This window comes from Podarcis melisellensis (assembly GCF_964234715.1).
Source record: "Podarcis melisellensis genome assembly, chromosome: 11".
In the NCBI taxonomy this organism is placed as follows: Eukaryota; Metazoa; Chordata; class Lepidosauria; order Squamata; family Lacertidae; genus Podarcis; species Podarcis melisellensis.
The window spans coordinates 42,639,438-42,665,144 of NC_138543.1; the positions used below are offsets into that span (position 1 = coordinate 42,639,438).

The window sequence follows — 25,707 nt, forward strand, 5'->3', positions numbered from 1 at the left end:
TTGGATCAGAGCAAGCTTCCAAGCAAATGGGCGTAGCTTCGGAAACCCTCCAAGTTCAGGAGGTTTCTCTGTTTTAAAAGGCCTGTGGATCGCACCTTTGTTCTGATAATACGGCTATTAGTCTCTCCCCCTCACTTCCCCCTTTCACCAGCGCTTAGCGTCCCCCTCCTTTCCAAAGCCGAAAACGGAAGTCGAAAGAAAAACAACAAACACGGATAGCCCCAAAGCCCCCTCGAGCCAGAATCCCCCTGCAGCATTTCTCAAATGCTCTTGACAGCAAACCCTGATGAATAACAGTCATCCTTCACTTGCTAAGCAAAATGCAGCCCACCTTATCTTCCTCCACAAGTAAAAACAAAACAGAGATCGCTCAATCAATCAATCAATCAATCATAAAGAGGAGACGTTGGTATACAGCATTACTTAAGGGAAATTCTGCACGTGTGAATGTGCGTTTGTGAGAGCACTGTATGTTGCTGTTAATTTGGGGCGGAGCAAGACGACACGGGTCCTCCATGTTCCCACCCGCCCCTTGGTGGGAAAGGAGACATTCACATATTAGAGAGGCAGGAATCCCAGGCTTGGTATCCCGTGTACGCAAACACGTGTTCGCCACGTTTGGGACAGCTTCGCCCTGAAATGCGCCATACGGATGGATGGAAGGAAGGGAATTAACTGCAGTTCTAAATCCCCTTTATCTGGGAGTAAGTCCCGCTGAATTCGCTGGGACTTTCTGCTTGAATAGACATTCCTAATGTTGCGCTTGACTCGCTAGAACTACGCTTTCCAGAGCAACCCAGAGTTTTTAAGCCGATTGAACGTGCCACTGGAAAAAGCTTCAGGAGATTTACTCGAAAGAAAGTAGTTCGGAGTGGTTTTCACCCCTAAAAAAATGTTTCCAGCTTGCCCCAGAGCCCTGGATTCCTACTGGAGGTTGGAGAGGAGGAGAAAGGTGTATTTATTGGATTATTGTCGCCGCAAAGCCTTAGGAAATGACATTTACAATACGTGTGACACGAGATCACATCTCCTCCTTGCACCTGCTCATCGTGTAATATTTTCCTTCAAGTATTTAGCGGCTAGCTTGTAAATGCGTCTGGTATTTTTAATATATAATAAAATTTCTCTCTGTTTTTTATATATTTATTATATATATACGTATATATCTTAAAAGGGGCACCTTGATCAGTTACCTTCCTTATTTTATTGTTTCTCTATACCAAACTGTTTATTTAGCGAAATAGTCCTGAAGAGAGAATCATTCTACATACTGCGCTTTTATTTCACATACTTAAGGAAAGGGGGTGGGAAATAAAAATGCCAAAATGTGAAGGGGGGAGGGGAAGCCCCACATAGATGTGGACATGAAATTTCAAATACCACGCTAAAAAAAAAGAGACATAGCCTCCCCCCCCCCCCCGAAAAAAAAACTATTTTCCCACTTCGTTCTTTTTTGGGGATCTATCCAACGTACATTCTCCTGCGCAAGAAATGTATTCCTCTACTTATTCATTCACCCATCCAGCCATTCATAGATGACTTGTAAAGAAGAACTGCCCACAGCGTGGATCATTCCCCGCAAAAAAAAAAACTTTAAGCAAAATAGAAGCAACACACACCCATACACCCACACACCGCAAAAAAAACGACAGCAACAGCAAAACAAATCAGGACATGGAAAAAGTGGCAAGTCTTTGGATAATAAATAATAAATTACTTTTATAATTTTTGCAATGCGAGAGCAAACAAACAAACAAAAGTAGTTCCTCCTCCCCCCTCTTTATTTCCAGAGAAAGAGAAAGAGTGTGAGAGAAAGGGGTGGGGGCAAAAAACCCCAGTCCATTAAAAAAAAAAAAAGCACACATTTTTTAAAAAAAACATAAAAAACCCAAGAACTATACACATCTTTGGGGAAAGGGGAATGTTACTGAACGGACGCCAGTCAAAAACAGAACCCCGAAAGACGATTCGTGTTTTTTTTTTCCTTTTCATTTTTCATGTGTGGCCAAAAAAGAGGTATACCTTGTTGCGAATGAAGGTTTAAATTGGGATAGATAGATATATATTTATATTTATATTTATATATTTTTAAAAACCGACTCCCTCCTTTAAATTAAAAACAAAAACGAAACGAAACAAAAAGAGTCACTGGAGAGTGGAGACTTCAGGAGAAAAAGGATGGATCTCGACAAGAAACCCACCGACCCACCCGGGGAAAGGGAGAAAGAAAGGGGAAGAGGAGAGGCCAAAGCTACAGTACATGCTATTGGAGGGACGACCCAGGCGCTCCAAGACCTTTCTTGGGGGGGGGAAAGGAAACAGAGAAATTCCAAACCGCTCGCAGCTCCAACCATCTGAATAGCTCGTTCTGTCGTGGGATGGTTGGGAGGGTGTCCTTCCTTGATCTTGGAAAAGCAATCTATCAGAGCTCCTTTCAAAGATATATATGTGTATGTATATATATATAATTTTAAATGTTGGTTTTGTTTGTTTTTTTGGCAAGGGGCGAGGCAGGTCTAGGAAGAACACCATTCGAGTTTGGACGGTCACACGAGGCGTTTTCTGGACGATGTTTGCGGGCAGTCACTCAACGATGCCATTTGGGAAAAGTTGGCGGTCCTGGGTCCGTATCCTCTTGCGTTTCACAAACGTCTTTAAAACAAAAAAACAAAATCCTTCTTGATCTCCCTACGATCCTTCTGTGGGGGGTGGATTGTTATTATTATTATTTTAAAAAAAAGAACGAAAGCATTTTCATTTGCTTTGTAAGAGTATTATTCTAGTAAGATCCCAATGATTGTCTTCACAGTGTTGCTACCTTATCATTGCAAAACGAAACAAAAACGAACGAACAAAGACTCCCCAGACAGTTCATGGAGTTTTTCTTTTCATGAACACGGTTGTGTTTAAATACTTTTCTTCTTCTTTTAATTTTCTAATTTCTCTTTCTCCTTCTCTCCAAGTCCCGAAACGTGATAGCTTTCCCACTCTCTCCAGCAGGGGGCGAAAACATTTGAGGACCTCAGCACCGCAATGAATGTTCCTCATGCCTCAATAGGACTGGCTACCATGCTGTTAGGTGTATCCGGGAGTTGAGAGGACATGGATGCTACCTCACTTCCGGTGGAATTGGAACCTGGGCCTCCTTCTGAAAAATTAACCTGCAAAACATTTTTTAAGAGAGAGAAAGAGAGAGAATAAACAGTTTACAAAAAGAAAAGAAAATGCCCATTTCTCTGGCTTTCAAAATATCATTGCATTTCTGCTCAGGGCAGAGACCTTCTGGTGTACATTGTGACAGCATGATATACATAAATACTATCACTAACAACAGTAACTCAAATAGTAACATTACTTTATGTTCTACCGATTTTTATAGCAGCCTGCCATTTCTGCTTTTTGCAACCACAGTGCGGGAACAGTGAAATAAGACATATTTGCAAGAATTCATGTGAGGATCAACTCTGGTGTTACCCTGATGGTTCATCATTGCCTCGGAGTGGATTTGCGAACATTCCAAATGGAATATTTATCATTTGGGACACTTAGACAATTAGTTCTGAAATTAAAAAATGGATGGAAAATTTAAAGTTGAACAAATCCCACATGAATGAAAAGCAAGGAAATTACCAGTGAGATCTTGGAACAGCTTTGGGTTTTGTAAAATGTTGGGCTACTGGAGCTATTTATAATAAACACCAGCATTTTATATCAGCGAGAGAGAGAGAGAGAGTTTTAGTGTTCAGTGTACTTTGCCTACAGCAATCATGTAAGGTCAGTATTAAGCTCACCCTCCAACAGAGACTGAGGAAGAACAAAGAACTGAATAGAAGAGTCTTCACCAATCTTCTGGTGCCATCCAGATGTTGTTGGACTCCAACTCCCATCAGCCCCAGACAGCAAAGTGAACAGTCAGAGATGATGCCCAACAAGAGCTGCAGAGTACCAGGTTAGGATGCATGCAGCACCATCCTATACATGCTTACCGAGAAGTAACCCCATTGACTTCACTCACTTTTTCTCCCAGCTAAGTGTATACTTAATGGTCACAGCTCTAGCAGAGTTCAGATCTGAGGCTGAATTGGAAGTCGGGTTTGCTTATTTATCTTTTTAATTCTAGCTACCACTTTTTTATCACTATACTACAGAAAGCTGTATTTTATATTATATTAGAACTCATAATACTCATATGTTTGGAGCACTGAGCAAGCAGTCCGATTTGGGGTGAAAATCTCATGGAATTATCATTAGTGTTTGCAGTGGCAAAATTTGTATTTTGGTGTGTGGATACTTAAATGGAGGGGCCTCTGCTTCCCCCACTCCGAAGAATTTGTGGTGTACAGTTGTATCAGTTCTGTCTGAAATGTTAGCTGCTCAGCTTAAATAGATGTTTTCTGGGGCACAAACCCAATAAACAATTCTGCATAAAATTTCCATATGCTAGTATATACAGATAAGTGCAAATTGAGACTAAATTTTAGAGGGGAAAGCTGCTAAGCAAAGTCGTATCTAAAATATTATATTTCAGTTCAGAACGGAGAAAGCGTCAACAGATCCTGATGCAGAAGACCTGTTGACTTAGGTCACCTCAGTCATCCCTTAACAATGAGCCAACAGGTGAGTATTATGCTGGCTCAGCTCAGAAGGAAGCCCACACATTAGGCCCAAATCCCATACATGTTCTTATCTGCTCTTTCTCTAGGTAAGAGCTGATCAGAGCTCTGGGAGGTTTTTACTCTCAAGTGCTGATTAGATCTTGGAACAATTAATCAACAGGTCTTCTGCAATTCACAGTTCTCTGGATCAGGGTCAATGAAGACTATTCTAAGGCTGCAATCCTATACATACTTACCTATGAATAAGTCCCTTTTGACATGAATAGGGCTGAGTAAACACAACTAGGTTAGCACTGCTTGGGTATTTTCACAAGAAAATATGGTAAACTAGAAGGCAGCTTTAAACAATTCTAGTGAAATCAATGTGTACCTTTTCTAAATAGCTTATCCTGAGCCCAGTGAAGTAGAGGCAGAATAGAAACATAACATATACATAAAGCAATTGTGGACCTACATATATAAGTGTAGTGTGTGTGTTTTCCTATGTACACCCAACATACAACCTTTGGGAAGGGAAGCTGCAGCAAATAAATTCAAAGCAAAGAGGATTGTTCAATATTAGTAATTACACAGAGGAGAGTTAGTGTCAAGTAATGGATAAGGCTGCAATCCTACCTTGCTGGTAAGCATCACTGGACATAGCAGAATTTACTTCTGAGTAAACATACCTAACATTGTGGTGCAAGAGGCTTGAGTTGTAAACAAGAAAATCCCAATTCAAATAAGGCCTTGGTCACAAAATTCTCTAAGGGCAGCGGGGGTGGGGTGGGGGTGGAATAAGCCAATATTTCTCTGCCTGAGTCCCTCAGAAATAATATGGTGACATACTGACCTACCTCAGAGAGTTGTTATAAGGAGTTTCAGATAAATGTTTTGGGGTCACATTTATATAAATGCTATTACAAGCATCACATGATTTCCACCCCCCCCCCCAGAAAAGTTGCTATGTGAATGAAAATTGTAGCAAATGAAGCCACCCTCCAAGCAGCCAATGATGAAATGTTCTGCAGTTGGGTACAAGTTCCCAGCTGCAAAACACCACTTCTGAAGGACTCAGATTTTAAATAAATAAATAAATAGCTGCCCAACTGACTGGGTTGCCGCAGCCAAACAAAATAGTAAAAATGCTCAGATACAACTAGGAAAAGTCTGGACACTTTGCTCTATGATTTCAAAGAGGCACGCAGACTGGAAATGCCATTAAAATCAATGGACTGGAGCCTCACTTTTTGTCCCATGGTCGTCCATGCCCAGAACTGGCTTTCCATGAAGAAGAAGCCCCTTCCCTTCATAAAGCAAAAAGTAAGGATCCCAGTCAAGGTAAATTCTTCCAGTTCAATGCCCTGATCCAAACTGAAATTGAATCTCCTTGATGCCCATAGAATTTAGTGCTAAGAAACAAAAGGAACAAAAGGAAAGTGCCTTAGAATGAGTCAAACCATTGGTCCATCAAGTTCAGTGCTGTCTACATTGAATCTCTGAAGAACCGCTGCCAATCAGACATAGGACATTCCTAGCCCTATCTGGAGGTGCCAGGAACCTTCTGCAAAGCAGATGTTCCACCACTGAACTACGGCCTTACTGTAAATGCTTGAGCACTACAGATAATTGTAGGGATTGCAACCCCTATTTTCCAAGGAATAAGCCCCATTAGATTCTATAGGGCTTACTTCCAAGAAAATGTGCATGCTAGTTTAAATCCAAGTAACCCTCATCTGTGGAGTGGGGCCTAGTTAGGTTCCTAATGATAAAACTGCTATCTTCTTTTGGTTAAGATTTTCCACATTGGCTGGAGTCCAAACCCGTTAAATTCAATATGAGTTCTTCCACAGATTTTCATCCAAGATGCTGGCTAATTCTTCCCAATGTGTTACTGATTATTTAAGGTGTGTTGCAGTGGATTTCTACTTTGAACCCCAGTGGTAAACACATGGTTTAGAAGTAAATCCTATTGAACTCAACGGAATTTATTTCTGCACAGGCTTCCCTATACACTGAAGTGAATGAGGAGGCTCTTTGCACATGTATAGATGTCCTCTCTGCTCAGTGAAACTGGAATATTATTATGGATGGAACTAATCCTTTGCCTGTGAGTAATCACTGAATCTGAGAAAAAGAATGAACAAGAAGCATGGCTTTCAATGGGGTACTATGTACAAGTATTCCTTTTGTCCCATTTTCACCTCTGGTTTAAACACTACAAAAGCCTGCTTATGAGAATTACAGTTTCAAATTGCTTTCTATTCTCTTAAAAACAGACTGCAATCTACCTCCTATCAAACTTCAGCAAGCCAACACCCCGCAGTGGGAATTAAGAAGAATTGATGGTTTCTATCGTGTGTGAGGATCAGGGCCAGCCTAATACATTTTCATCTTCTAAGCAGCTGCACCATGCAATCCAAAAGGAATGTCCCACAATCCCTTGCAACACCGCAGCTGCTCACATTCTGAGAGTCATGTCCCAGAATCCTCTGCAGCACTGCAAGGGATTCTGGGTGTGGGGGGGTAACCTCTCTGATCACAGACTGCTTGCTTAGCACCCCTAATAATGTTGCTACTCCAAGCAATTGCTTGTGTAGCCCAGTTAGGTGTGTCTGTCTGTAAAGCTCAATATTGGTAATAATAAGATTTTAGACTCTGTATTGAGGCCCTGCATGGGGACATAAAATGCCTCCAGACTTCATTTCAGTTCCTTTAGCAGATGCCTGATAAAAATCATTCCAAATGCAATTTTCTCCCCACCCTACGCTTTTACCCATCTTTGTCATACTGACGTAATTTTTTTTTCACACCGTATCATGTCCTAGAATCTTCCATTGTATCTCCCTAGACTCATTTCCTCCCACAAAGTCTACCCATCTCCTCTATTGTTAAAAGCTGCACTGAATGGTTTAAAGCAGGATAATTCTGCCTGAGTACAAGGCAACACCCAGAACAAAGCAGGAAAAGAAAACAGCCTCTACCCTAAATCAGAATTAAGTAGCCCATCCAAGGCGGCATGGTCACAGCACATTGATCACTATTGGATTTATTCTTTTTTTTACCATCATTTGTATTTTCTCTTTCAAGAACAAGAAAGTCTGGAGATCTCTAAAGGCATTTACTCAGAAGTAAACTTCCCCAATTTCAGTGATACCTAGGCTGGACTATTACCAAATGAGTTATGGCATAAATTGTGACACAAGGATTCTTAGTGGAAATGTTTTGGGCATTGTTCTAGAAGAGTTAAAACTGTCGTGTGTTGTTGTTTTTTTTAAAAAAGAAGGACTTTGCAACATATATTTTCGAAAACAAATATTTAAACTGTTATATTTTGGGGAGACACTTTGTGCACCCAATCATTAGATGTTCTATCATCCGTACTACCAAGTTTAATCACTGAAAAACCATTCATAACATACCTTATTATTTTTAAGATCTGGTTTTAACACACTTAGGCCAGGAAATTGAGTTAAGGTTGAACTTCTGTCCTTAAATCACCTGGTTGGGCTTAAGTATTGCAGATGATATGGTCCCATATGAGCTGCCAAATGATGTAGGCATAAGGAAGTGAGTTAAGAACAGAATTGATTGGTAAATTCCTGTTGGCTTTTTGGTGAAAGCCAGCCCATTAATACTATGCAACTGTTGCACGTTATTATATAACCACATTTTTTTAAAATCATGAAAACAAGACAAAAGCATCTATCGACCCATGGAAGTTCAGAAATATATGCTAGCCATGGCATGTAAAAAGAAAAAGAAAATGCAGACAATTGGGCTAAAATATACATTTGCACAAACTGTGCTAAAGGCTAATATTACAATATGCAAAAGTAATTTATGTAAATAGGAAATGTGCATTTCACAGGAAAAAACAGGGGCTAACCTTTCTAATATTTTACAGAAGTGTACATATTTAGAAAGGCGTGTTCATTTTAAACACTGCTACCCTCCAGACAATACTTCAAATAACTTTTTAGATTTATTAGACTCTCACCACCATATTTCAGCCCCACTGTACAACCCAGTAGAAGCAACACACCCACTACCAGGATCCTATTCACTCAGTTTAGTCTAATTGTTAGGATGATAATGATAATAATAATAATAATAGTAGTAGTAGTAATAATAATAATAATAATAATAATAATAATAATTTGGTGACAACTTGCAGATGCTGGTTTAAATGCCAATAAACTTAAGCATTTTAAGGATCTTGGGCATAAGCTTGGCATTTGACATTGTGGTTAAATGGCTGAATTTGGTTATGGGAAACCCAGGCCATAAAGGAAGCCTAGCTGGTCATAAAGGTCAAAAACAGGATAGAGGGAGGCTTCCCTGTGCCTTCTCACTCTAATGCAGACTAAAAATTAGATGAATATTGGAAAGCACTTTGTGTATTGTGGAAAAGAGGTTGCAAACCACCACACAGCTAGACTGCTTAAATGCCACCGGCATCAGTGGAATACAAGTCTCCTAATTGTGAATAGGATGGCAGCTAAGGTTTATAAAGCCCTAGTAATTAAAATTACTAGGAGCCTTTAGGACAAATTCATCCTTTGATTTCTTACTAAATAATAACACAAGTCCTGCAAATATGGCTGTGAATAAAGTACTGCTTTTTTGAAGGGGCGGAAAGCATACTTCCATTTTTATTTTTTAGATAATGTGTGCTTCTGTCACAGGATAGGCCATCTTAAAATAGGCATTTCATCCATTGTTCATGTGTGACAGAAGGGAGATGGCTTTGCAGGGATGCTTGCAACCTGCTCTGAAATGAGTTAATGCTAAGGGGACATTTCCCCTCCCAAATAATTGGTATACCTTGCAGTATCAAAAACTGCTTTTACCTTGATTTTTTTTTATTGTCCAATATAACAACTGCTGCTAATACCACTGCTACTGATAATAGCCAGCCAGATCATCAATATGCATGCTTCTTAGCAAATGTCCACAGAGCAAGCAGCTCTGCGCTTGAAGATAACTGTGAGGCTAGCAGGCAAATGGGCAGCTGAGGTAACCCTATACAATCGCCATCAGTGGCGTCCTCCTGTCTCCTTCCAGCACATGGACACACTTCTAGGGGCTTCAGATGGGGGTAATCTATGGGCACTGCTATCTCATACAAACCCTCAAGCTGCAACCCGAACCCCACTTACCCGGGAGTAAACCCCGACTGAATCCAGCAGGATTTAACTCCGAAGTAGAAGTGGTTTTAGGGTTTGCAGTCTAAAAGCATCGAAGTGGAAGGATCTCTGGTGGGGACAAGAGTTGACCTCCAGGTGTTTTAAACTCTGGGGCTGGGAGGGAAAGGGGGGCGCGGGGTACAAAATCTTTGCAGGAATAATCTAGAGGAGCGTCGCGCTTGCCTTTGCGCGCACAGTGGCCCATTCATCGCAGCCGGGAACTGACACTTACGAGTTGCTGAAAAGCCGGTTGATCTATGTCACTCTGCAAGGCGAAGTCGCTGAGGACTTTCCAGGGCGGCTGGTAACTCTGCACCTCCACCGGGTTCGCCTGCAAGCCCCCGTCGTGTCTCTCCGGGCTTGCCGCCACCATGGGAGTGCCCGTCATCCCTTGGATGTTCTGTAAACAAGGCAGGCAGAGGCGGTGAGGGGCCGCGCCGCACAAACCGCGATTGTCTCGCGGCTCAGAGAGTCAATAAACTCCTTCTCGGGCTTATCAAACGCTCGACTCTATTGACTTTGTTAATCTGCCCTTCGCGGAATTTCGTGTGTTATTATTCTTAAAAACAAAACAAAAAAACACACCACCCACACCTCTCTTTGCTGAGTCGATTAGGCAAAGTAGATTAGGATCCGTTTCCAGTCCTGATCAAGGTTTTTATATGCAGGGGAAACATGTCTATTTCCAAGTAGGAAAGGCGCATACTAGGACTCCATGTTAGGTTGCTTCTCTCTCAAGCAGTAAAGCCCAGTGATCTTAGTGGGGTTTTGGAGTCAAGACATTTTGGATTGTCCTTGTTATCTTGAAGGTTTCCAATGAGGAAGAGGCGGGTAACTCCATGGGAACGCCACAGAGGAGGACAGGAGGCGAACAACCCCGGACAAATAGCACGCTCCCCCAACTGCTAATTACATTACTGGTACCCCACCTCCAACGACTTATTCCACATCTATTTCTTGATCCCTCCTAATGCCGCCACACTGAATAACACACTTCTTCCCCCGATTGCTTAAGCGCTGGAATTCACATCCAGAGCGCAAAAGCTGGAGATCCGAGCACGAGATAGGAGCCCTAGACTAGAGCATGGGACAACTCTAGAGCCAGCAGCTTGACGGCCTTCAGGATCACAGTGTGGGTGGGAATACATACACACCACTCATATTTACCCAGGGGTAAGTCTCGCTGACTGAAAGAGGAGTTACTTACACACACGCCTGCGTCGAAGCCTGCCTTAACGCGTGAGAAAATGCCGCGGAGGGTTACTCAGGTCCCTTTGAGCGCTATGGAGCTTACTCCCAGGTAAGTGGGGTTAGGACTGAACCCTTTCCTGTGAATAGTTAGTAGTGGTGATATACACTCCGGGTATTTTCCTCGTGGTTAAGGGAAGTAACTCCTGGAGGTTGACAAAAGTCAAGCCGAGTTGCTCTACAATGCCGCAGATTTCAAGCGGACCTCACTTCGGAGTAAGCCCATGATCCGGAGTTGGCATTTTCTTTCAAGTAAACATCATGCCTAGGCACCATTGATCCTCTAAGTTTAGGTGCGACTGCAATCGTTCACCGGGATCCCTAGGCCAGTTGAGCAGAAGAATTGGGACTGAAGCCGATTCAGTTCCACTCGCTTCCTAAGGACACAACCGGTTTAGGTCCCAGTCCAACCATTTCACAGAACTGTAGCCTCTTGAGAAAGTTCGGGAGATTCGCCTCACTTTTCGCCCCGGCATCGACAAGACATTGAAATGGTCTTCCAGTGAGATTGAACTTTCCAGGAAAACGTGAGCCGGAACGAGGATCATTTCCAAGGATCCCTGCTTATTTAGGTTTGACTGAGCTCACCCTTTCCTGGCTAACCACCACTATACTTTGTGGCAACGAATCGGGTGGGGAGAAATAAACTCCGCAGGTATTTTAAAGGCTTTGTGTCCAAAATAACTTCCTAAGTCGGAGCAACTTAAAACACTTCAAACTGGGGTTTATTACATTCCACCGCGGTAATACGCAACGCTTTAAACTTCCACTTAAGCAGATAAGCAGTCTTAACAAACATTAATAGCTGTTCTTTTAAGCAACACAACAATGGCCTCGGCATCATCAAGGCCTAAAAGGCAATGGATGGGGCGAGAGCGGTTGTTTTGGAATATCTGCTCGCTCGTCATTCTCATCTGCCGAAACTGTTGTGTGGCTAGTGCTAAAGTTCGATCTCATTGGATTTTAAAAACCAGACCTTAAGTCTGTTTACTCGCAAGTAATTTTCGTTCCGCCCAGCTAGACTTCATCCTAGATCCACTTACCTAGGAGTAAGCCCTACTGAATGCCGTAAGACTTGCTTCCGAGTAGACATGTATTGGGCAGTGTTGTGAGCATGCATAGGATTGGAGCCTTACGTGAGTATCTGGCTGAAATCCGGTAGTTGGGAAGGACACATGCCTAGGCAACTAGCAGCAGAATTTTCTTTCTTACGAGTAAACCAAGTATAGGATTGGTCCGCCCGACTTTCAGGTCTAGAACCAAAAAGTGTGGCAACAAAATAGGTCAATCCTACACACAGTTACCCGGAGTATGGCTGTAATATTAACCTTAATGTTAATATGAAGAGTAAGCCAAACTGAATTCAACAGGGGTTCCTTCTAAATAGTCATAGTTAGGATTACGCTGTAAGGCTCAGGGGGTTCCAGTTGGACTTACTCCCGAGCAAGCTTTAATTGCATCGAGTGCACCACTATGGCGTTTTGACATGCACACACTTGCTAGGTAATAATTGAACGTAGGAGGGATTTACTTTCGAGTAAATATACGTAGGAGTTCACTGCGAAGTTCTATTGAATTCAATTGGTCTTCATCGCATTTTTCTTTGAAATCTGCTTGCCAGAACTCGACAATAACTAGGTAGGACTATAGAAGCCCATTCTATTGATTTCAGTACACCTATTCGAATCGTCTTACATCCGGCAAGTCAGTTGAGAGCCTTTTTAAAAAGGGATCTATCTCGTCCCTCCTCCGACCTTTACCCACCACCCCCACATTGCTGTTATGTATCTTAGACCACAAGAATCTAGGAATTGCCCACAGACTGATATCTGTCTCTGGGACAGCCCCAGCGTCGTCAGTAGAACTACTCTAGAGTAAAGCAGTTTGTAAAGTCACTGTAACATGTACTTAAAAAAATTAAAACGGGGGTGCTGTGGAATATCGAGATGTTGTTGTGGGATTCCTCCCTACAATTGGACCATTTATTTGGCAACAAAAAGTAAATAAATGCGCACAATCAAGAGTTCACGGACCAGTTCCCTAAACCCAGCAAGCTATTGAAGCCCTGCCCCAATAAAACCCAGACCCCTTTCTAGAAGCGTGCTACTTCCACAGGCCAGCATTCAACAGGTGAAGCGTCCCCTTATCTCTCTGTTCGATTGCTGTGAAAGGCACAAAATGGGGACCTTCTCTTTTTCTGCTGGCTACAGAGAGCCCCGCTAAGTGGTGTTCTTGACAGACACACTCATTGGACAGTAATACACACATGCGCACGAACCTACCCCCCCCCAAGCAAATCAAAAGCACCAAGGCAAGAGAACAGCCAAGGCACCCCCACTAACCAAGAAAGTTTTTCCGTCGGGAACTGGCGCCCCTTAGAGGCCAGGAGGAAAGACCGCGGCAGCCACTCACCGTCTTGTCGTTGGGCTGCTGCTGCTGGAGCTGCTTCATCATAATGCTCCTCTTTTTGTCCTTGCAGCGCTTGTTTTGAAACCAGACCCGGATGACCCTGGGGCTGAGGCCCGTCATTTCCACCAGCTGCTCCTTCATGAGGGCGTCGGGCCTGGGGTTGGCGGCGTAGCAGGTCCGCAAGGTGTGGAGCTGCTTCTCGTTGAGGACGGTCCGGACGCGGGTGGTCTTCTCCGGCTGCTTATGGACGTGTGGCCTCAGAGCCGGTTGCCTGGCAGAGATAGGTTCTGCTGTGGGGGGTGGGTGGGGGGAGGAAAAAGAGGAAGGAACAGGAATCCCGTAAGTGGCGGGGGAGGGCGAGAAGATGCTGACACGCAACTTCCTCGGGGGCCAACCCCGCAGGGATCATCACTACCTGGACGCCCATCCATCCATCCACCTTTCTTCAGGAACCAACGCTATTGCAAACAATGGGAATCGGGGACACCTCTCTGTCAAGCCCCTCCACTTTTTATGGATCCCCTTAATCCTCCACATTCTCAGAAGCGCCTCTCTTGTTTTCCCCATTGTCTCGATTGGAAGCTCCTCGCGGACAGGGGACTGTCAGCGGAGGAGCTGCTGTCCAAGGTACTCTATATGGCGCTCTCTAATGAGCGGCGACGATTGGGACCCTCAAGCCTTCGGATCTCGGAGGTGAGGGAGCAATACTCATTCTATTTTGTTGACCGGAGGAAATCGCCAGTCGTCCAGTTTCGGTGGGACGTCTTGCCGGCCCACCTCACCGGGAACACCTGCGCAACCCGGTAGTTTCTCTCCCCGTCCACCCCGCGTTCCCCATACTGCTTCCAAGGGTCTTTCCTCAGCGCGCAAAAGATGGCTGAGCTCTCAAACGTGCACGGGGGAAGGAAATTCAGCTGGGGGGGGGGGAATCAGTGGCGTCGATTTTTCCACTTCAATATATTTTTGGATTGTGGAAGGAAGCAGATAGTCATATAATCTGGGGGCGCCATTTCACAATTCTCGAGGAAGAATCACCAGGGCTTTGGAAGGAGCGCGGAGGCGGCTACCACCAAGACCTCCCTCCCTCCCTCTCTGGCGCCACTCACTAGAATCTTAAAGCTCAAACGGATCAATTGGCCACCTAGTCCCTCACCTACCCTGAACCATCTGCCACTTCCGGGTTAATGGATACAACAATGCAAGCCACAGCAAACAACCCAATTGCCTCCGTCGAAAACTCTCCCCCAGGTCCTGTTTATCTATTGCTATTAGCACCTCCTGGATTCTCCTCCTGTCTCATGCACCATTACACAGGCTTTCTTTCTACAGCTCCGGACTTTCAACGCCCCCCCCCCAATTTAGTTGCATAAAAGCCTGCTTTTAATAGCCCGATTCTAGGCATATTAAGGTGGAAGGAAGGAAACCTCCCTATAGCCAATGGGGCTTGCTTATCCAGATCTAAATGGACACAAAACTGCAGCCTAAAATGTGAAACGGTGGGGTTATATATCGAATTTTAAAATGAGAACTAATAAACATGTGTTTACTAATAAGCAGTGATGGGGAAAGTGAGTTAACTGAATAGTTTTAAAGTGGGTGAGTCTGTGAACGCTGTCAAAAGAACACACCGCTAGAAAATCCAGAGCAAAATAAATGTTCCAACAGTTTCTCCTTTAAAAAATGCAACTGACACTCTTAAGGCTGCAATGCTATGAACAGAGATTGAACATCACTGAAGACAGTCAAACTTTCTTCCAAGTAAACAGCCAAAGAGGTTGCTCTATAAAACACTCTCTCATTGGAAGGAAGGTTGCAGTGCCATTCATTGGTGAATGGAGTTTACTCTCAGGTAAGTACACAGTAGATTGCAACCTGAGCTACTTCCTTTGCAGAAAAGTCCAAGTAAATGTGTTGAGAAAAATGTACTCTAATGCAGCATTCTGAAGTTTGCTTTCTTGGAAGCAGGTGCCACTGAAATTAGTAGAACTTCCTTCTGAACATTTATATGTTGAAATAATTTCTACATCCCCCATCTCTTTTTTTGCCTCAATATCAGACAACACATATAAAAAGACACAATTCAAAATACAAAAAATGCAACCACGTATCAAACAAAATACTTGAGCTAATATTTTTAGAATGAATTCTATGGGATTGTATCTAGAAATGCAGAGTTACTGGGGAGGGCAGAGATAATCTGATGGTTTCATTGTGCTCCACATTTTTGACTTGCTTTTTTCATAACACTTTCTCCCCTTTCAAATTAGTCACTGTTTTGTATTTGGTATAGCAAGGAAGACGCTACAAGAAGTGCGATTTCAGATTTGGAGGCACACAAGACATCAACTTGTTAAACCCTTACTGCTCATTCTCATCTATTACTTGGAAGGAAATGTTTTTGAAATCTAGTTAAGACTATGGGACTTGCTTCCAAGTAAAGTGCAACAATGGACTCTGAATTAGAAGTCCAACGATGATGCTTAAACCTCTTATTAAAAACCAAGGAAAGACTACCCTGGATTAAGTTATTAAAGACTGGCACTGTAAATAGTGTTCTTGCTGTCCCCACTCCCATGATAGGGCAGAAGGGAGAGAAGAGCAGAAAGACTTAAAAGTTACAAGCTCTTGACTGGGAATTCTCCAAGCCTGTCTTGTTTTGTTTGCCCTGATAGGGTGGAAAAACAAATAAGGCCCATTCCCAGAAGCCTAGACAGGGCAGGCAGCAAAGAAGTGGTCCTGCAATGTTTCAAGTCAAAAGTAATCCTAATGAAAAAGTAAAGCCAGCTCATGGGTCGACACTAAAGTTTTCGGCTTGAAATTCTCACCCAAACCACAGAAAGCTTCAGGAGGAGAAGGCCGAATCCCTTAGAAGGCCAATTACTGAAGATTAGCTTGTTGACAGTTTTAAATTACAGCTTGAAGTGGTGCCTGTAGTTATTAGTCTCTCTTTTTGGAAGCTGGCTCCCCCTCCACACTGCATAACAACCCCCCCCCATCCCATGTTTCATTCAGAATACGCCTTGCTGGGAAGAGCCTAAACTCATTGAATAGCATTGCCTCATCTGGATAGGGGGACCCATTGCTGCCTCTCTGCTCTCCCCTGCCCTAGTTTTTTTTTATTTCCTGTTTCCCACATTAATTATCCTGCTCCCCCCTTGCTTTCCATATTTTCTCAGGACATTTCTAACGGGGCAGCAGGATCATAAGCATCTTTACTTAGAATAAAGACCTAAGTGCAACAAAAGGACACAACATCTGAATCAATTGTGCCCTCTGTAAAAGTTCCTTGCAATGCAAGGTACACTGCTGTTATCTTCTCTCCCCCCCCCCCCACCTCTACTGTTGTGATCTTTGGGTACTTCTCTGTCTGCTCCTTCCTCTTGCTTCGGAAAGACAGATTGCTGTGATTACCCAGCGCACATACCTGACAGCGAAAGCTACGTACACTACATATACATAAATATTTCTTATTTATATTAAGCCACCAGGAGACTGAAAGTATATTACTTCTTCGGCAATTCAGTCGTAGTAGAGCACACTACTCTGCCTTTCCTCTGTACTGTGGCAGACTTCATATCTTTTTCAGATCAAAGGAGAGGAGAAATTATCTCCCATAAAACAGCGTGGTCCCATACACCAGCTTACTTCTGCTGATTATAACAAAGTTCGCTCTCCAATAAGTGGGCATAGGAGGACCGCCTAACAATATAATCCCAAGCATGTTTACTTAGAAGTAAAAAACAAACAAATACCCCACACAGTTTAATGGTACTAAAGGAGCAATCCTATACACAAGAAACTGGCATAAAGCCAGCCAGTGTGAATTAAGCTAGGATAAAATACACCAGATCCAAACTTCATTCAGGAGTGGGGCTAATGATGGTTGAGAAGGCCCTAAAGCTGGCAGAGGGAAAACAAAGTATGGGTTAAACCACCCTTTCTGCTGGTTTAATTTACACCAGGCTGCCAGGTCGTCTGACTGAGCTTGAAGGGTATAGGATCCATTCTAAATCCCCTTTTTCTGGTCCCACCTCCTTCTGGAATGCTCCCTTTTCAGGCCTTACACTGGCACAGCTGGGGAACCCTGGATCCTAACCCCACCCATCCCAGAGGGTCCCACTATAGGATTGTTCCCTAAAGATGCAATCCTATGCACACTTCAAGTGTGTAGTATTGCAGCCTAACGGTGCCAAACATGTCTGCTCAGAAGTCAATCCTATGGAATTCAATGGGACTTAGTTCAGGATAGAAATGCAGAGGATTGCTCTATGCATTTCAAGGAAGGGGTTTAGGGCAAGAGCCTTGATCTGATTCACTCATCTGCTTTTGCTCTTGACAACGCTGATGTCTTGGACCTAAATACACAAGCTCCATTGATAGCAATAGAAGTTCCTACTAAGATTGTATTCCTACGCATATTTACTTGGAAATCTGTTCCATTAAAATTATGGAACCCTTTTGAATGAACATGGATAAATCTGAGCTGCATCCAAGGTTTAGAGATCAGGGTGCAAAGTTGTTTTACCAATGGATGTTTGCAAAAGTAGAGTTTTGGGGGTATTTTAAAGGAGATTCTAAGCAAGTGAGTTTCACTCAAACCCTTTGGACCATGCGAGTTAATGGCTGCAATCAAGGGGAAGTTAAAGAGGTGGGAAGCTGCAATCCTAAGCGTGCCTACTAGAGAAAAAAGTAAGCAAACCCTGAGCAAACATTCTTAGGATCCTGGCAGGAAGTCTCATTGCGCTACGGGGAGTTTACTTCCGACAAGCTCGCTACCGGTTTGGGCATCACCTCCCAGTAAAGTTAAGCAAACTCCGTTCCTTTTATTTCAACGAAGGGCTCATTTCTGTTGCTGAGCTGCGCTTGGTGGAGATAGTCAGGAAGAGTGCAATCCTTTACACGTCTGCTCAGAAGTTCTCCCCCGAGTTCAATGGGGCTTACCCCTAGGTAAGTGGGTGTAAGATACCCCGCAAGCGGCATCCTTTTATATGTTTACTCGGGAGTAAAGTGTTCAGAAGTCTGCAGATTTTGAGCATGTGTGTGTGTGTGTGTGTGGTTCTGCTTCTTAGTGTCATTTTGCCATCGGAAGCACGGGGATCTCGTGAGCCTTTTCTCCAAAACTCTCTCACCTCTGCAAAAAAACAAAACTAACCTCTGCGAAGCTGGTATCAAAATGAATACGGGGCTGGGCACATCTAGGAGGTATTATTAGCCACTGATGGCCGGGAACCGCGGGTGGGGAGGCAACGGCAGAAGAGCTTGGAGTGGGAGAGAAAACACATATATGGAACAAAGGCCCGGAGGGACCCTCCCTCCCTTGCCCTCCCCTCTCCTGCCCTCCCCGAAGTCTCTGGGAGGAGGGGACCAGGAAGTACCTGCCATCTGCAGCGGCCTGGCGGGGTGCAAGGGGCTGAGGGGGTCCCCAGCTCCGAGGCTGGCCCTTTCCACTACGTCGTGGTCCGCCCGGCAGAAGAGGCCGTCCTCCCGCAGCGCGAACTCGTCCCCGGGGATGAGCTGCCGGCTGCAGGCCACGCAGCGGAAGCACTCGATGTGGTACACTTTGGAGCGGGCGCGCATCACGAAGTCGTTCTTGCTGAAGCCGATGTTGCACTTGGCGCACTTGATGCCGTATAGCCTGAGCCCAGGCCCCGTCGAGGAAAGGGGTGGTGCGGGGTGGGATTGGGGATTAAGATTAAGGGGGGGAAATAAAATAAAAGAATACGGAGGTGGGGTGGGGAAGGAAGAGAAAGAGAGAGAGAAAGAGAGAAAGATTTCACTCCGGCCGCCCCGTCGAATCAAGCCAGTCATTCTTTCATTCACGTTCCAGCCTCCCACGTTAGACAGCAAGCCCAGCACGCCTTCCAGGTCGCCCGGTCTACCTCTGGCAAACCAGAAGCTCGCGAAAATAGAAATCGGAGCGAATTCGGTTCCTACCGACTTCCCAATCCTAGTGGCTTCTGAAATTGTACCGTGTAGGCGCTCGGACCTTGCAGCAGCGAAGGGGAAGTGTTTTTAAAAAATAAATAACCGTACATGCATTTAGGTGTTTATTATTTATTTATTTATTTATTATTATTAATATTATAGGGGTGGGGCTTTTTCTATTTGTTCTCTTTCGCGGTCTCTCTTGGAGGGGGAGGGGAGAAAAATCCGCCCTATGCACAGAATGGAAGAAACGAGGGTGGTTGAAACTTCACGGCAACCTTTAAAAACCGGGTTAGAAAAGGGGAAAGTCTAATTAGAATAGCAAGATGTGGGGGGTCATTGAGCAACCGGGGCTGCAATCCCGCGAGTTCGCCCCGTGGAGTGCAACGGTGCTTACTTCCGAGTAAACGCCTCCGGCATTGGAGTCACTTTTTTATAGATACTTCTGAGATAAATAATAATGCAACCCATCCCGGTCCTGCACAGGGTGACTTTGGAGAAAATCCCACTGAGTCCAGGGACGCCCTTCCTTTTAAAAGAGCCTTTAAAAGATTGCAGTTTTTAAAAAGCCGCTTCTGTGTCTCGTCACACCAAAAACAGAACCAAATATTCCCAAAGAGAAAATGGCAGCTTAACCTTTTATACAATGAAAAGAGGAGGAATCGTGACGCTTAGGTAAACTTATTCCGGGGGCGTCCTATTTTATTGGGAGTTTATTGGGGGCTAAAATGCAATGCTGGAACCAACCCTGCCCTCCAAAAACCGCTCATCAAAAGGGAAGGAAAAGGCTAAACTCGACTCTTAAAATATAAACAATCAAATACAAAACTCAGGAGTAAAACAGTGGATCTGGAGTCAGTGAATCGCGACCACCAATATCCTAAGCCCACTGGCAATACTCAGAGGCAAAACCTTCGGCCTGCCTTTGCTTCCGCACCTTTACGCTCCCGGCTCTGCCTGTTTACTTGGGTGTAAGTCAAGTTCAAGGGGACACTCTCCCAGATCGCTACTAGGCACTGCAAAGGCTTTTCCCAGAGACGAAATTTCTCCGGGAAGGAACAGGCGCGTGGCCGCGAATAAACCCGCAGCTCTAAATGGTTTTATTTGGACCGCTTGAGCAGCTGTTTTTCCCGCCCCTTCCCCATATAACCGCCCCCCCCCCAATAATCTTAGCTGCCAGCAACTCCTGGTGGTCTTTGAAAAAGCCCCCTTGAAATCAGTGAGAATTGCTTCAGAGTAGTAAGTTTCCCAAAGGTAGGCAGAGCGAGCCTACCTATGCACGTCTACCCAGAAGCAAGTCCAATCGAGTTCAGTGGGACTTACTTCCGGGGAAATGTGTGCAGGGTTGCAGCCTAAGGGCGACGTCCGCCTTCTGTTCCAGAAACACCAACAACAAATCAACAGAACTCTCAGTAGCGCTGAAAAGCTCCCGTAGACCAAGAATATGAGGTCGCTTTTCTGCAGAATTCAGAGTTTATAAAGACAGAGTCTTCGGCTAGGCTTTGATATGGCTTCACATTGGACCTATATGTACACATACAGATAATCTACATATGTTGTTGATGTGTAAGTCCCTCCTCTTAAAAGAAGAATACTGAGGTGGCGGCGCGGAAATAGCAGGAGGAAAATGCTTAGTTTTAAAAGCTCAACTCTACCCTGAGTCTATGATTCCATAATTCTACCCGCTTCGCTATTAGTATCTCAATCTCAGGCTAAAGAATCAAAACCCGCCCCCCCCCAACTCGCTTCTGCCCCAGCTAGACAAGAACACGAAGGGCCAACTCAGGCGCCAGTCGGGAAAGCGTTCCTTCTGAGCCAAGGCAAGTAAATCCTGTTTGAAAGACGGCGAGCAGCAAAAGGCTGAGATCCCTTAGCATACGGGCTTGCATGAAAGGAAGCCCTGATGCCCATCAATGGGATTTGCTTTCCAAGTTACTCTATCTAAAGTTGCCATCCTAAACACATGTTCTGGGGAACTAAAGCCCCGGTGTCGAGACAATGACGGTTACTTCTGAGTAACGCAGTGGTTTACAGTCGGGGTGCAGGGATCACCGCGTGAACAAATAATATATAATATAAATTCTTATTATTAGTATTATGTATTAGTATCATGGTGGTCCTAGCGTCTCCCCTCCCCTCTCTCTCTATAGAGAGAGAGAGAGGGGGGGAGAGGGAGAGGGAGAGGGAGAGGGAGGGAGCATGGGATCTGAGGGATCTTTCACCATGCTTTCACTTCCGAGCACCTGATTCTCGGGGAGCTGGGAATCAGGTTTGCCAAGGGATCCCTCCTCTAGACCGAAGCCAGCTGAACAGCCGGGTCTGCTGGACAAAGGCGAACTCAAAGCAGCAAGAAACTCGGTCTCGCCTCGTTGCCAGACTTTCCCGGGAGTGGGGCGGCTCTCAGGATTGCAACCGGGCAACTCTGTCTCCTCAGCATGGAAGCCCCACGGATTTCAGGAGGACTGGCCTCGGGTTAGGAAGCTGCACTTTGAAAACCGCGGAGGGCTTCACAAGGATCCTTCCGGCTGAGTGAAAAGAGACTGCCCAAGAAATTGCTGCTGCTGAGTTCGCCTAAAGCCGCGCGGAAACTTCTCTTGCCATTTCCTAGCCAAGGGACCTTACGCAGGAGAATTTCCAGGTGGATCCTCTCTCCCCTTACCCCTTCACCCGGGTTAGGGTTAGGGTTGCCCCAACCTTTGCCCCCTCTGCAAAGATCAAATGCAGCAAAAAGGACACAGTAGCATAGCGCCGTCTAAGTCAAGACTCCCTAAAAAAAAAAAAGCTGTTCAAAAAAAGGAGCACCTCCCCTTTGCTCCCCCCTCTTTAAAAAGAAATAAAGGTTTCCTTATAATGTCAGCAATGGCCAATTGTACCCCCCCCCACACACGTGTGTGTGTGTGTGTGTGTGTGTGTGTGTAATCAGCTCTCAGATTTTCATGCTAGGTAGGAAGCCGCTCCATTATCTAAATGTACCGATTGTTCGCCCACAGATGAGGGGCAATTTGATCTCCTCTGTCCAATTCATCAAGGCAGATAAGATAAGGAAAGAGAGTCAGTCCGAGCGCGCCCAAAGGGTTAATATTTTAAAAGATTAAATGTCATGTTTAGGGTTTGTTTTTGTTTTTGTAAAGCCCCCCAGTCGAAGAAACCGCCCTGCATTCAGGAAACAGAAGGGGACTATTAATTATTATTACCACTAATAATCATCATCACATTTGTTTACCATGCTTTAAGGAGCCATGGGCTGGCGTGAGAGGAGGAGTAGGAATGGCCTGTTTTAACTGAGCCCGTGTTGCTATTTTCCTGTTGTAACATAGTTTTTTTATAATATATAAACCTGCATTCCTGTACCCGTGAAAATCTACGAAAGCAAATATATATATATATATATATATATATATATATATATATATATATATATATATATGTAAATTTAAATCTACACGCAGTCTTGCAGCTGGGAAGCAAGCAGGCCTGAACGCCACCACTTAATTTCAATTATACTGATATTAGATAGAGTTGAATGGAGGAAGCGTTGGGGGCGCTTAGTTTAGAGAAAGGCAGTTTGAACCATCTTAAATGGCAACATATTGTCGCTGCCGCTCCCCTCCCCCGCAAAAAATAATAATATTACACACATTACCAACAACCGAAGAAGGTACTCGCACCTAGATCTCACACACATCTTCTCATAAGTAACTACCACTAATTTCAACAGCCCTTACCGCCGAGGGGCACCCAGCTTCTAAGATCTTTACCTGGAGGTCAGATCGGCGGATTACTGAGAAATCTTGCAAGTAATTTGCCAGTATGGATCTGAAAAGTCCCACGACCCTGTATACCTTTCCTTAAAAGCAGGTCTATCTGATAAGGAAACCCGTTTTTTAAATTACCGGTACTTTAGATTTGCACCCTCGCAGACTATTTATTTTACACATTTGCTCACAAGTGTCAGCCCAAACTTACTTAGGAAAAAAAGAGATAGTTGAAATTGTATTTTTTTTTCTGGAGGGGGAGAAGAATTTACCTCTCAACTGTATGCACTCAGTGATAAGACGCAATTCTCTCTTTTTTCCCAGTGAGCTCGCACTGCAATCCTAGTTAATTTCCCACTGAACTCAGTAGGGCTTGACACTCGATAGGAACGGAGCTAGGCGCTTGTACACACGCCTAATAATCTAACCCCTGGACGCATTTTCTTGGCACTAATAGGAAAAACACACACACTTACCTCCAGGGAAGCGTGTTTAGGAGATCGCGGTTTCATTTCTTTTAAACGGGGAAGAGGAATTTAAAGAACTGGGTTTTTTGTTTTTGTTTTTACTCTCCCAAACCTTATACAGATAGAAAATAAACAAGGCTCAACTGGAACCGTCTCTAACTGCCACGCGACCGAAGGGGCGGAGGAGAAGAAAAGACAAGCTCCGTACCTGATATAGTCTCTCTTACAGTAGGTTTTCCCATCCCTAACAAAGCACGTACAAGTCTCGTCCAAATATTGGTTGCATTCTGCGCACTTCAAGCAGGCCGCGTGCCATTCCAAATCCGGGGAAACTCGCAGAATATACTGATCGTGGATTTGATTGCCGCAACCGACGCATAGGGAAATCAGCCGTTTTTCTGAAAGGCAAATAATAAAAGACATGATTGACTGACCGTTTGCTCTCCTACGGCGATAAACACACTTTATTAGTGTCGATCACCCGCGTAGGGCTGCTACTCTTTGGGAGCGCGTTGCTGCTGCTGCTGCTGTTGTTGTTGTTGTGCCGTTATATGGGGAGAGGGGGGGAGGAAGAGAATGATCGCAGAGAGTGTGCGAAAGATAGAGAGTGTGTAGCATTTTAGGATGGTAATTGGAGTGTGTGCCATCAAAGGCTTCCCTCATTTAGAGAGGAGGCGGAACGCACATTCAAATGAAGGCTGGCAGAATTCTAGAACGCGCACATTTTACGCACCTTCCAACGCAATCAAAACATCCCCTTTTGACAATTTGTTCTTTTGGAGGGTGGTGGTGGAATGAAGGCATGTGTGTGGTGTTATTAATTTTGTACCTCCAGATTCTGAATAGGAGAAAAAGAGGGAAGCTGGTGGACTGGGAAACAGAACACGCCGGTGACGCTTTCTCTCTCTGCTCTGTTCTTAGGAGTTTGACGCAACCGGCAGGCTTTGGTTTGTCAATTCCATTCCTTTTGTCAATTTCAACTCCTCTTTCGCTAAAAGGTTTGTTCACGTCTGTAGGGCGGGGGTCCTAAAGGCCGACCTGGAGCGCTGGATGATTACCTCCATCGGAAGCATTATTTGCTGGGGAGGGAACCCCGCCGAGCTAAGAAACCCATTCCTTTCCAAGGCAGCGCGCTTATTTAAAGGGTAGCAACCCACACTTTCCACGCTTTAAATCATCTGCTACGGGAGTATGAATGGATCCAGTTGCACTCCTGGCCCCCAGCCCCGCCGCCGCCGCACCCCCCCCCTGCGATTCCTCAGTACATTTAAAGGAAATCCAATCCTATTGTTTGGGGGTTTGTTTTTTATTTTAAGGGAAACCGACTTCCAGCAAATGTCTCCAGGATTTTAGCACCGGAGCGGTCGCCCTGAACGGGAGTCATCTACCGCTGCCTCTGACGCCCAACCCCCGTCCATGTCAGCTACCCCCCCACCCTCCTTTTCCACACTCTCGCCTCTTCCTTCACGACTTTTAAGCCAGAGGCTCTTTTCCCAAGCCACCGAGATCGCTCCGGAGGCTGCGACACCCCACCAGGCGAAGCGGCAGCCCGCCAGAGGCTGCGTCCTCCGCCGCTCCCGCCTGCCACCGTGGGAAGAAAGAGCTCGTCCTCCCGCTTGCCATATGACCACTGCTCAAGAATAACGAATAACGTCTTCCTTACTTTTCGGTGGGTCTCCCATATCTCCCATATCTGTAAGAGGGTATAATGTCCACAGTGAAATGGTGCACGGTTGCGATGGAGCTTCCCAGAGGTAAAAAACAAAACACAAACACACAGGAAAAAAACAAAACAAAAAGGAGACAAGCTGTGCCTTCTTGGAAAGCGGGAGATGCTGTCAAATGGAAAGGAAGAGAGAGGCTGCTTGATCAGTCGCTCTGAGAATCAGTCCAAGGAGCTGGGATCAAATTGGTTCCTTTATTACTAGGGTGATGTTGATGAGGAGCCTTTTAAAAGAAAAAAAGTCGGGGTCGGGGAGCGAGAGACAGAGATAGAAGGGAAAAGAGAGAGAGCGAGAGAGCAGAAAACGCTCCGCGCACCCTCACAGGCCAACTCCGGATCGGGAAGCGAGTGGCAGAGGCGCTGCAGTGTGCGGGACTCAGCGCGCAGCGGCCGCCA

At 44.8% G+C, this 25,707-nt stretch overlaps 1 protein-coding gene across 2 annotated transcripts; it reads right to left on the reverse strand.

The window, feature by feature from the left end:
* Window positions 1-1,699: 1,699 nt before the first annotated feature.
* Window positions 1,700-25,707, reverse strand: ISL1 (ISL LIM homeobox 1). 2 transcript variants are annotated; one of them, XM_081929461.1, is made up of 6 exons: window positions 25,252-25,707; window positions 23,797-23,986; window positions 18,817-19,076; window positions 13,445-13,728; window positions 10,017-10,184; window positions 1,700-3,161 (listed from the first exon to the last, which is right to left on the reverse strand). In XM_081929461.1, exons 1-6 carry the CDS (start codon window positions 25,277-25,279, stop codon window positions 3,045-3,047), a joined length of 1,047 nt encoding a protein of 348 aa, XP_081785587.1. In that variant the 5' UTR covers window positions 25,280-25,707; the 3' UTR covers window positions 1,700-3,044. The 2 variants fall into 2 exon arrangements, with proteins under 2 accessions (XP_081785587.1, XP_081785586.1); XM_081929460.1 differs by having other exon boundaries at window positions 13,445-13,731.

What these genes read in the sequence shown, in the direction of transcription:
- ISL1 (XM_081929460.1), bottom strand. Translation starts at nt 25,279, where the DNA reads ATGGGAGATATGGGAGACCCACCGAAAA. An exon ending in TGTAAGAGAGACTATATCAG is followed by an intron (nt 19,077 to 23,796) that starts GTACGGAGCTTG and finishes GCCTGGGCTCAG; the next exon opens with GCTATACGGCATCAAGTGCG. An exon ending in CAGGCCGCTGCAGATGGCAG is followed by an intron (nt 13,732 to 18,816) that starts GTACTTCCTGGT and finishes CACCCCCCACAG; the next exon opens with CAGAACCTATCTCTGCCAGG.